General features: G+C 44.7%; 1 protein-coding gene across 1 annotated transcript in view; it reads right to left on the bottom strand.

Moving 5' to 3' along the window:
* The window catches only part of lrp2b (low density lipoprotein receptor-related protein 2b), a 127,762-nt gene that overhangs the window by 28,226 nt on the left and 86,887 nt on the right, over positions 1-12,649 (bottom strand). The window contains exons 52-61 of the mRNA XM_038990738.1: positions 12,111-12,406; positions 11,282-11,798; positions 9,212-9,364; positions 8,070-8,240; positions 7,334-7,557; positions 6,820-6,997; positions 6,268-6,464; positions 5,753-5,998; positions 5,410-5,538; positions 4,945-5,064 (exon numbers count right to left, since the gene is read on the bottom strand). Of these exons, the coding sequence (XP_038846666.1) occupies positions 4,945-5,064; positions 5,410-5,538; positions 5,753-5,998; positions 6,268-6,464; positions 6,820-6,997; positions 7,334-7,557; positions 8,070-8,240; positions 9,212-9,364; positions 11,282-11,798; positions 12,111-12,406 (2,231 nt within the window). The remainder of the gene's footprint in view (positions 1-4,944; positions 5,065-5,409; positions 5,539-5,752; positions 5,999-6,267; positions 6,465-6,819; positions 6,998-7,333; positions 7,558-8,069; positions 8,241-9,211; positions 9,365-11,281; positions 11,799-12,110; positions 12,407-12,649) is intronic.

Raw genomic sequence — 12,649 nt, 5'->3', positions numbered from 1 at the left:
AGATGGTGGTGTGTGCCGTACTTGAGTTGCCGGTACCCCTCCTCGTGGGATGAGATTGTCCGCTGTTCGTGGCACTGCGGAGGCATGAGCTGGGGAAAAAAGAGTCAGAGCCAGCGACAGACAACAGCAGGGAGGGATCGTCACCTGCGCGGCCCGGGAAGCAAGCATTTGCCAATCCCGTGTCTACGGATACACCTGCCCTGAGCCCCGAGGGAACAGTTTGGGACCGCCCAGTGGGAGGATCCGAACTTGAAAGCCGCTGCAGCCCAAATGATAACGGTGGATGGCCAGCTTCTTCCGGGGGTGAGTGACTGGAGATACCCCCATTTCCAAATAAAAAATAACCTGTTGTATCAGTTGGGCGCTGTTGCTGCCCCGCCGGTACGTCGGAACCGTTCTGCAGCTGGCCTACACCCATTTGTTGGGGGTCACCTGGGAATGGAGAGGACCCGGGAATGGATCGCCGCCCGGTTCCACTGGCCCGGGATGAGGCAGGCCATGGAAGACTATTGTCTCAGCTGCCCGGAGTGTCAAATCACCGCCCCAAATGCACACTTCCGGGAACCCGCTGGTTCCCCTACCGATCATCAGAGTGCCGTTTGAATGTATCGCCATGGCTCGAGGGCACCGGGCTATCCTGGTAATAGAAGATTATGCCACCCAGTATCCCAAGGCCCATTACCCTATGGGTGGTAGTCTCCAAGGGAATCGCCCGGGAACTATTCCACCTCTTCAGCCGGCTGGGCATCCCGAACGAGATCCTGATCGACCAAGGTACCGAGTTCATGTCCTGACTAATGAAATATTTGTGTGCTCTCCTACAGCTAAAGTAGATTCGGACCTCAGTCTTTCATCCACAGATGGATGGACTCAAACAAATGCTGTGGAAGGTCATCGAGCAGGACGGGAACAACTGGGACCAGCTACTACCCTACCTAATGTTCTCGATCTGAGAAGTGCCCCAGGCCTCCACTGGGTTTTCCCCTTTTGAACTCCTCTACGGGAGGAATCCACGCACCATACTGGATCTTGCCAAGGAGGTGTGGGCCAGTGGTAAGGGAACATATGGAGAAGGCCCAGCGCACCCAAGCCAAAGTCTACAATCGGGGTATCCAGCCTCGAGAGTTCCATGACGGTGACAAGGTTCTAGTTTTAATCCCCACCGCAGAAAGTAAGTTCCTGGCAATATGGCACGGGCCGTACGAGGTGACAGAAAAGCTGGGACCTGTAAACTACCGCTTACCGTAGCCGGGGAGACAGAAACCCCAACAGATTTACGTGAACCTATTGAAGAGATGGCACGTGAGGACAGCCTTGGCCATGTTGTGGTCAAAACCCAGGACGTCAACGGGACCAGTGGTGGTCCCGAGCAATGAGGACCCCTTTCTAGGTGCGCCCCCAACAATATACATGACACAACAAAAATACTATTTACACACATAGTGGGGCAAAAAAGTATTTAGTCAGCCACCAATTGTGCAAGTTCTCCCACTTAAAAAAGATGAGAGAGGCCTGTAATTTTCATCATATGTACACTTCAACTATGACAGACAAAATGAGAAAAAAAAAATCCAGAAAATCACATTGTAGGATTTTTTATGAATTTATTTGCAAATTATGGTGGAAAATAAGTATTTGGTCAATAACAAAAGTTTCTCAATACTTTGTTATATACCCTTTGTTGGCAATGACAGAGGTCAAACGTTTTCTGTAAGTCTTCACAAGGTTTTCACACACTGTTGCTGGTATTTTGGCCCATTCCTCCATGCAGATCTCCTCTAGAGCAGTGATGTTTTGGGGCTGTTGCTGGGCAACACGGACTTTCAACTCCCTCCAAAGATTTTCTATGGGGTTGAGATCTGGAGACTAGCTAGGCCACTCCAGGACCTTGAAATGCTTCTTACGAAGCCACTCCTTCGTTGCCCGGGCGGTGTGTTTGGGATCATTGTCATGCTGAAAGACCCAGCCACGTTTCATCTTCAATGCCCTTGCTGGTGGAAGGAGGTTTTCACTCAAAATCTCACGATACATGGCCCCATTCATTCTTTCCTTTACACGGATCAGTCGTCCTGGTCCCTTTGCAGAAAAACAGCCCCAAAGCATGATGTTTCCACCCCCATGCTTCACAGTAGGTATGGTGTTCTTTGGATGCAACTCAGCATTCTTTGTCCTCCAAACACGACGAGTTGAGTTTTTACCAAAAAGTTATATTTTGGTTTCATCTGACCATATGACATTCTCCCAATCTTCTTCTAGATCATCCAAATGCTCTCTAGCAAACTTCAGATGGGCCTGGACATGTACTGGCTTAAGCAGGGGGACACGTCTGGCACTGCAGGATTTGAGTCCCTGGCGGCGTAGTGTGTTACTGATGGTAGGCTTTGTTACTTTGGTCCCAGCTCTCTGCAGGTCATTCACTAGGTCCCCCCGTGGGGTTCTGGGATTTTTGCTCACCGTTCTTGTGATCATTTTGACCCCACTGGGTGAGATCTTGCGTGGAGCCCCAGATCGAGGGAGATTATCAGTGGTCTTGTATGTCTTCCATTTCCTAATAATTGCTCCCACAGTGGATTTCTTCAAACCAAGCTGCTTACCTATTGCAGATTCAGTCTTCCCAGCCTGGTGCAGGTCTACAATTTTGTTTCTGGTGTCCTTTGACAGCTCTTTGGTCTTGGCCATAGTGGAGTTTGGAGTGTGACTGTTTGAGGTTGTGGATAGGTGTCTTTTATACTGATAACAAGTTCAAACAGATGCCATTAATACAGGTAACGAGTGGAGGACAGAGGAGCCTCTTAAAGAAGTTACAGGTCTGTGAGAGCCAGAAATCTTGCTTGTTTGTAGGTGACCAAATGCTTATTTTCCACCATAATTTGCAAATAAATTCATTAAAAATCCTACAATGTGATTTTCTGGATTTTTTTTCTCATTTTGTCTGTCATAGTTGAAGTGTACCTATGATGAAAATTACAGGCCTCTCTCATCTTTTTAAGTGGGAGAACTTGCACAATTGGTGGCTGACTAAATACTTTTTTGCCCCACTGTATATTCATATTCTTATATACAGTACAGTTAAATCAGATCTTGAGAAAGAGGAGAGACGATGTGATACAAGATGTTTTTTAAAGCTAATCTTGCTTTTTGCTTGAGTACCCTCTGGTGGCAGAGCATTCCATGCACAATGACATGGCTCTTTACATAACTGAGCGACGCTTTAAATCTGTTTTTGGTTTAGGTACCGTGAAGCAACCCATAGTCGTGTGTCTGTTGGCGTATGTATGTCTGTCTGTTTGAAGTGTATGCATCTATATTATACAAGTGGTTAGGCATTTTCAATACATAAATGTTTCTTAAAAATACAAGAAGTGAAGTAGTCCCGTGTGGCTCAGTTGGTAGAGCATGGCGCTTGCAACGCCAGGGTTGTGGGTTCAATTCCCATGGGGGGACCAGGATGAATATGTATGAACTTTCCAATTTGTAAGTCGCTCTGGATAAGAGCGCCTGCTAAATGACTTAAATGTAAATGTAGTCAATTTCGCCTCAACCCGCAACCATGAAAGACTATCATGCATGTTGTTGATGTTAGTTATGTATGTGCAGTTAAGAACAAGGCGTGCTGGTTTGTTTTGAGCCAGCTGCAGCTTTGCTAGGTCTATCTTTGCTGCACCTGACCATATTACCAGACAGTAATCAAGATGGGACAAGGTCAAAACCTGAACTAGTACAGTTGATCTGTGTCAAAAACACATTTTTATAACAGACATACTGTACCTCCCCCCCATCTTCACAATAATTTTGTAAACATGACTTGACCATAACAACTGACCATCCAATGTTACTCCTAGGAGTTCAGCTCCTTCAACTTGTTCAATTGAAACACCATGAGGATCGTACCCTTTTTTCCCCCAATTTTCACCTAAAATGACATACCCAACTCTAACTGCCTTTAGCTCAGCACCTGAAGCAAGGATATGCATATTCTTATTCTTGATATATTTGGCCCACAGTTGCTGGTGTAGCTGCGGGATACCACACTGTACATATCTGATGTTAGGGAAGCTTCCATTGAAGAATACACTCTGGGTTCTATAAGTAACTCTCCGACCATGTGATGGCAAGTGATGTAAAGCCATAACAAGTGAGTTTCTTAAAACAAATTATGATCAATAACATCAAAGGCTGCACTGAAATCTAACAATACAGCACCTACTATCATCTTATTATACATTAATGTGAGTCAGTGCAGTACAAGTTGAGTGCCCTTCCCTACATGCATGCTAAAAGTCAGTAGTTAACTTGGTTCTTTAAAAAATATCATTGCATTTGTTCAAACACAATTCTCTCCATTAGATTACTAAGAACAGGCAGCAAACTGATTGGGCGGCTGTTAGAGCCAGCAAAGGGTGCTTTACTATTTTTAGGTAGCATAATTACTTTAGCTTCCTTCCACACCTGTGGACACACATTCCTTTAGGCTTTGGTTAAAGACATGGCAAATAGGGGTACCAATACAGTCTGCTAATGATTGGCTTTATCAAAAAGTTTTGTTATCAATTATCCATCAACTTCAATGAACGATGGAGATAACATTTGGTTTTCTGCCCATAATATAATTTAAGGTGCTCAAGTCTTTTCCCATTGTTTAGGTTGTTTATCTTATTTTGGTAATATCATTAATTTAAAAAAAGTTTAGTCACAACATTTCTCAATTGACAGTATGTAAACTAAATCAGCTGAGTAGTCTGACTTGTTTCCCACCTTTCTTGCATAATTTCTTTGAACCCTGTTAGATGGTTATGGAGATTAACTGTATTAGATGGCTATGGAGTTGAATTCTATTAGAGGGTGACAGAGTTGAACTCTATTGGATGGTTACAGAGTTGAGCCGCATGAGAGGGCTACGAAGTTGATCCCTATTAGATGGTTATGTAGTTGACCTCAACTCACCGCAGTCCCTCTCATCAGAGCCGTCACCACAGTCGTTGCTGCCGTCACACTTCCAGCGGATGGGCACACAGCGGTGATTGTCACAACGGAAGTCGCCCAGGGGGTCACAGGTCAACGCCTCTGTGAATGGGTCAGGTTAATGAGGGGTCAAATAGTTTGAAATGATCTATTTGAAGATATTTCGTGAAATGTAAGGATACTATTTAGTGTAGACTTCCTAGCATCGTTTTGGGATTCTGACTACTTGGTCAACCATCAATGACTTGAATTTAGTCTACTCAAAGTCTTCATTGTGTGTCTAAGCATAAAACCAGAACAAGATCAGCATTTAAAAGTGGAATATGAAGGAAAAAGCAGGACCTGGAGGTTACGGAAATATGATTGGTAGCCTACTATTCATTTTCTGTATCCATATTCAGACAATGTAACTTTGCCCTAATATCACAAGCATACACAAACACACACCGCAGTTCTGCTCGTCGGTGTTGTCGATGCAGTCATTGGAGCCATCGCACACGGCCCAGGTGGGGATACAGCGGTAGTTGGTCTTACAGGAGAACTCCGTGAGCTCGTCGCAGTTATGTTCTGGCCCCACTACAGAGGGAGGAGACAAAGGGATGAAGGGATAGATAGAGAAAAAAGATGGACGAAGTGAGTGTTTCTTAAATTTATTAAGCACTATGCAGATGACAGAGCCCAATTCTCTCCTGATCCTATAAGTGCCACTGTTTCTGTACATAAAATTCATAATTTTTCATAATTAGCACCAAACGAAAAATCCAGACTTATACAAATACAGCAAACTCACTGCAGATCTCGTAGGGCTCATCGGATCTATCTCCGCAGTCGTTCTGAGCGTCACACACATAGTTGGGCGGGATACACACTCCGTTTGCGCACGTGAACTGGCCCGGTCGGCATGTCTTCTGGGCACAGCCATCAGTGTCCTCGTCACTCCCATCAGAACAGTCGATGATGCCGTCACAGTGCAATGACACAGGGATGCACTGCTTGTTCTTACACTGGAACTGATTTTCTGCACACCTGTGGTCACCTAGGGGATTGAAGGATTCGGTGTTTTGATTCTAAGGCCACATCTCTGAAAGTTTTTGTTTATCTTGAGGGATCAGACTGGGTTGCCCTTTCCCTCCCCCCCATGTTTGTTCGTAATCGAAATTAAAGACACTACAACCGAAAAATAGAGCAATGAGAGCAGTTGAACAATCACACTGTGGGTGTCTGACGCTAGTAGAAAATAAGCGCTACATTGTCTGATGGATGGAAGTAGAATGGTAAAAAATAGGTAGAATAGGGTTTTCGTACTGCAGAGGGCAGCGTCCTCATCTGAATTATCACGGCAGTCAGCGTGTCCGTCACACAGGAAGCCAGGATACGTGCAGTTCCTATCCTGGCACTGGAACTGACCAATTGGACAGTAGCGGGGCGGGCAGGTGAGGGGTTCGTCGGACCCGTCACCACAGTCGGACTGACCATCACACTTCCACCAGATAGAGACACACCTAGGGGATTAGAAGGAGAGATGGAGGGAGGTGGGAGAGTAAAGAGTCAACTAATTCCCTTAATGAATTTAGACAACTGTGCAACCACAGCAAATAGCAAATATCAAGCAAATAGTCACATGGCTCCAAATACCCTTTTCATACTTACCGAACCAAACTGTGCTTGCTCAAATATTTCACATTGTCCTTTTCAAGCAAGCTTAGTACAGCTTAGTTTGACTCAGCTCGGTAGTGTGAAAAGGCCTAAATTGTACGGTTGTGTCAGTTTCTGAATTATACTAATATTATACTAAATTATACTACATGGAAAACAAATATTCCTGATAAGTGACATAAGTGACAAATTCAGACTGACTTTTCGTTGTCTCCGCAGCGGAACTGGGTGCTGGAACAGTCGGCCACACACTGGACCTTGAAGCCCACGGAGAGGCCAATGAAGTGGTCTGGACACTCACACGTAGCGCTGGTCCCACCAGGACCAATCAGACACAGGTGGCTACAGGTTAGGTGGTGTGTTGCGCAAGGGTTATCACCTAGGAAACACCAATCAGCAGCCATAAGAATCGACGCATCTATGAAGGAAAGCTAATAATATTGTCTCGATGGACATTCAAGCCATTTAGCAAATGCTGTTATCCAGTAAGTGCATTCAACTAAGGTAGAGGAAAACAACCACATATCAAAGTCATTGCAAGTAAAAATATATTTGAAATAAGCTGCTATCTACAAAATCAGGGCCAGTAAGAAAATACAAATATGAGTGTAAATGCAGGAAGGACAAGTACAACAGTAATGTGTATACAAATGAAAATTAAGCAAGCAATGTATGGGAATTCCAAACGGTCAAAGGGCACAGTACTAATACATACTGCGAGGCTGCCTGTAGGGATGGTATACATGGATGTCATTTGGCCGGTGTGTGTTGTTGCCCATAACGACGCGTCCGGTGCCAGTGTACTTGTGGGCCTTCTCAACGGTGTGGGTGTTCCAGTCAGTCCAGTAGACCCAGTCTTCAAACAGGGTGACGGCAAAGGGGTGAGGCAGGGAGCCTGCTATGGCCCGGTGGCGGTTCTCCCCGTCCATATCAGCAAAACTTTAGATTGTTAGAGAGAGGGCATACACTTTAGTGTTTAAATCACTGTACTTTTCTGTTGTCTTTATTTTGTTCTCGTCTATTGTTTTTTAAATGTTTTTTTTTTTGTGCACACCAAGAAGAATAGCTGGGGATCCAAATAAACAATGTATATCAATGTAAAGTTCTGTAGGGTAGCTCCTGTCTGACCTCGTTGATCATGATCTCTGGTCTCCAAACAGGCAAGCTTGAGAAGGATGGGGCCGGGTTCCTTGCTTTCTTCCTAACTAAATCGTTGTTTCCTCCATTGCCTTTCTCTACTAGGGGTTTCCTTACTACTGTGTTTTTTTCTTCAACTGAACATGATTCTCATTCAACCCTGATACTCAAGGCATAGATGTGATGGGGTCATAATGCCTTATTTTTCTGCCCTACGACACTTTCATGATAAAGCACGATAGTACTACATAGAAAAGTATTAAAAGTGAATTATTAAGTTCATCTCTGAAGACAGTGTTGTGTTGATGTCTCACTCTAGGAAATTGAGGTGGGAGTCGGCGAAGAAGATCTTGTTGGTGGTGTAGTCAATGGTCAGGGCACTGGGCCACTCCAGCTTGGTGGTGATGAGGGCAGTGGCGTTGGTACCATCCATACCAACCCTGCCAATGTAGGCGGTGTCCCCCCAGTCTGTCCAATATAGCCAGCTGCAGGCAGAGAGAATAAAATGGAGAGTAAATTAAAAAAGTGAACAAAAAATTTGATGTAATTTGTTAACTGGTATTACTCAATAATATATATTTTTTTAATGATTATCGAAAAATGCCTCAATATCTGCCATTAATTAAGAATGGCCACTCTTCCTCTATCGTGCAGGTGGGGATGTGTGGGACCTCGTATGTTTGTGTGTATGCATGTGTATGTGCATGTCAGTACCACAGGAGGTTGGTGGCACCTTAATTGGGGAGAACGGGCTTGTGGTAATAGCTGGAGCAGATTAGGTGGAATGGTATCAACTGGGGCCAAGCTTCCTGCCATCTAGGACTTCTATACAGTACCAGGCGGTGTCAGAGGAAGGCCCAAAAATTGTCAAAGACTCCAGCCACCCTAGTCATAGACTGTTCTCTCTGCTACCGCACGGCAAGTGGTACCGGAGCACCAAGTCTAGGTCCAAGAGGCTTCTAAACAGCTTCTACCCCCAAGCCATAAGACTCCTGAACATCTAATCAAATGGCTACTCAGACTATTTGCATTGCCCCCCCTCCCCCTCTTTTACACCGCTGCTACTCTGTTATCATCTATGCATAGTCACTTTAAGAACTCTACCTACATGTACATATTACCTCAACTAACCGGTGCCCCCGCACATTGATCCTGTACCGGTACCCACCTGTATATAGTCTCGCTATTGTTATTTTACTGCTGCTCTTTAATTACTTGTTACTTTTATTTCTTATTCAGATTTTTTTTAAACTGTATTGTTGGTTAGGGGCTCGTTAGTAAGCATTTCACTGTAAGTTCTACACCTGTTGTATTCGGCGCATGTGACTAATAAAATTTTATTCGATTTGAAATACATCAAACACATGATTTCCATGTGTTTGATGCCATTCCATTCGCTCTGTTCCAGCCATTATTATGAGCCGTCCTCCCCTCAGCAGCCTCCACTGGTTAGTACCCATATTTGGGGTTGACGGCTACGGCACGGGGCCGGACAAAGCAGTAGGTGGCGTTAGGCCCCATGCAGCCACTCAGCAACTTCTTCTGGAAACGACCATCCAGCTCTGACACGTGGAGAGAGCCGTAGTAACTGTCTACCCAGTAGAGCTTCCTTTGGGATACACACACATAAACATACAAGAATGACTATGGGCATATGCATAGATACAATATCATACAAGTGGCAAGAAAAAGTATGTGAACCCTTTGGAATTACCTGGATTTCTGCATAAATTGGTCATAGAATTTGATCTGATCTTCATCTAAGTCACAACCATAGATAAACACAGTGTGCTTAAAGTAATAACACACACATTATTGCATTTTTCTTGTCTATATTGAATACATCACCAACCTGAATACATCAGGTTGGAAAAAGTATGTGAACCCCTAGGCTAATGACTTCTCCAAAAGCTAATTGGAGTCAGGAGTCCGCTAGCCTGGAATCCAATCAATGATACGAGATTGGAGATGTTGGTTAGAGCTGCCCTACCCTATAAAAACACTCACAAAATTTGAGTTTGCTATTCACAAGAAGCATTGCCTGATGTGAACCATGCATTGAACAAATGAGATCTCAAAGACCTAAGATTAAGAATTGTTAACTTGCATAAAACTGAAAATGGTTACATAAGTATCTCTAAAAACTTTAGTGTTCATCAGTCCATGGTAAAACAAATGATCTATAAATGGAGAAAGTTCAGCACTGTTGCTACTCTTCCTAGGAGTGGACATCACGCAAAGATGACTGCAAGAGCACAGCGCAGAATGCTCAATGAGGTTAAGAAGAATCCTAGAGTGTCAGCTAAAGACTTACAGAAATCTCTGGAACATGCTAATTTCTCTGTTGACGAGTCTACTAAGTGTAAAAAACTAAACAAGTATGGTGTTCATGGGAGGACACCATGGAAGAAGCCACTGCTGTCCAGAAAAAACATTACTGCACGTCCGAGGTTCGCAAAAGAGCACCTGGATGTTCCACAGCGCTACTGGCAAAATATTCTGTGGACAGATGAAACTAAAGTTGAGTTGTTGGGAAGGAACACACAACACTATGTGTGGAGAAAAAAAGGCACAGCAGAGCAACATCAAAACCTCATCCCCACTGTAAAGTATGTTGGAGGGAGCATCATGTTTTGGGGCTGCTTTGCTGCCTCAGGGCCTGGACAGCTTGCTATCATTGACGGAAAAATGAATTCCCAAGATTATCAAGACATTTTGCAGGAGAATGTAAGGCTATCTGTCCGCCAATTGAAGCTCAACAGAAGTTGGGTGATGCAACAGGACAACGACCCAAAACACAGAAGTAAATGAACAACAGAATGGCTTCAACAGAAGAAAATACACCTTCTAGAGTGGCCCAGTAAGAGTCCTGTCCTCCAACCCGATTGAGATGCTGAGGCATCAGCTCAAGAAATTGGTTCACACCTGACATCCCAAGAAAATCCTAAATTCCTCCTGACTGTTGTGCAGTTCTGATCCGCAGCTATAGAAAATGTTTGGTTGAGGTTATTGCTGCAAAAAGGAGGGTCAGCCAGTTCTTAAATCCAAGAGTTCACATACTTTTCCCACCCTGCACTGTGAATGTTTAGACAGTGTGTTCAGTAAAGACATGAAAACGTATAATTGTTTTTGTGTCATTAGTTTAAGCAGACTGCGTTTGTCTATTGTTGTGGCCTAGATGAAGAACAGATCAAATTTTATGACAAATTTATGCAGAAATCCAGGTAATTCCAAAGGGTTCACATACTTTTTCTTGCCACTGTATATACAGACCTACATATAATTGTAAGGAGATACAAATGTGTCATTATCAGCCAACTGTAGGCTCTAATCAAAATGTGAATTGTGAGAGATTTATTAAGCTTTGAACACAACACATATTACATCGTGAAATGATTCACACTCACAGTTTTCCCTCACCTGTCCTTTGCAATTGAGGTGCCGGAGATAAAGGAAACTGTGTCGCCATGAGGCCAATGATTTTAAAAGTACAATCAAGCTCTGATGCCCCTCCCCCTTCACTCACCTGCCAACCCAATCCACCGCCAGCCCCTCGGCCCCTACCACGTTGTTATCCACTATCGTCTCCCTCTCACTGCCGTCAAATCGCATCCTCTCAATCCGCACCATTCCCGCATCCAACCAGTACAGCCTTTTTTCGTCATGGTCAAAATCCAGCGCCACCACATTTGACAGCCCTTGCAGAACCACGCTCAGCTGCGAACCGTCAGTCGTCAAATTACGAATGTAATAGCGATTACTGTACAGCAGATAAGGGGCGATGGCGCTGTTCTGGCGGCACGTGCGCCCGTCTGGCTCACGCACGTAGCCCGGGGCGCATTTGCAGTGGAAGGAGCCGGCGGAGTTCTCGCAGATCTGGCTACAGACGGCGGGCGTGTCGCGGCACTCGTCCAGGTCTGCGCACGCCTTACCATCAGGCATGAGGTGGTAGCCGGCATTACATGAGCAGTAGTAACCTGTCAGGGTGTCGGTGCAGACCTGGGCACACTTGTGGACTGACGGGTCTTGGCATTCGTTAATTCCTGCACAGAGTAGAGAGGGAAGGAGATAGAGAGAGGTAGGATGAGTTCTGTAAGATTAGTCTAGGAATCCAAATCAAAGTTCCCCTTTCCTACTCTAAATTCGAATGTTCTGACTGCAAATACTAATTTCATACTCCACATACTTACAGTATTTCCTACTCCAAATGCAGTGTACGTCTTGAAATATCATAGATTTAGTGTGGTTACATTCGCATACCTATTGTACAACTGACACAACCTCCATTCACTCAAAGAAAATAAATCCATCCCTTCCCCATTGTGTTACATCCTTCGCTGTACGAGAGATCTTACCGCATCCCTTCTCATCACTGTTATCCGAGCAGTCCTTCTGTGAGTTGCAGACCTTGTGGATATCAATACACTCGCCCGACTTGCACAAGTACTCTCCCGGGGCACAGGTAGGCTGGGGGGTGCTGCACACGCCTTCTGCCTCGTCAGAACCGTCCAGACAGTCGGCCTCGCCATCGCAGACAAAGGTGGCTGGGATGCAGGCGCCGTTTTGGCAGGTGAACTGGTAGCTGGTGCAGGTGTCGTAGGAACAGCCGAACTCGTCGCTGCCGTCCCCGCAGTCGTTGACTCGGTCACAGCTAACAGGAGGGGAGGTAAACAATGGGTTATGAAGTCTTTGTGTAAGTACTCCTACTCTTCAATATACGAGAGAGAGAGAGAGACAGTCAACAAAAATACAGTGCATCCGGAAAGTATTCAGACCCCTTGACCTTTTCCATATTTTGTTACGTTACAGCCTTATTCTAAAACAGATGAAAAAATTCTACACAATACCCCATAACTATTCAGACACTTTGCTATGAAACTCGAAATTGAGCTCA

Source organism: Salvelinus namaycush, chromosome 4 (genome assembly GCF_016432855.1).
Source record: "Salvelinus namaycush isolate Seneca chromosome 4, SaNama_1.0, whole genome shotgun sequence".
Classification (NCBI taxonomy): domain Eukaryota; kingdom Metazoa; phylum Chordata; class Actinopteri; order Salmoniformes; family Salmonidae; genus Salvelinus; species Salvelinus namaycush.
Note: the sequence above shows the minus strand (reverse complement) of the source record. Positions and strands in the feature narration are given on the sequence as shown.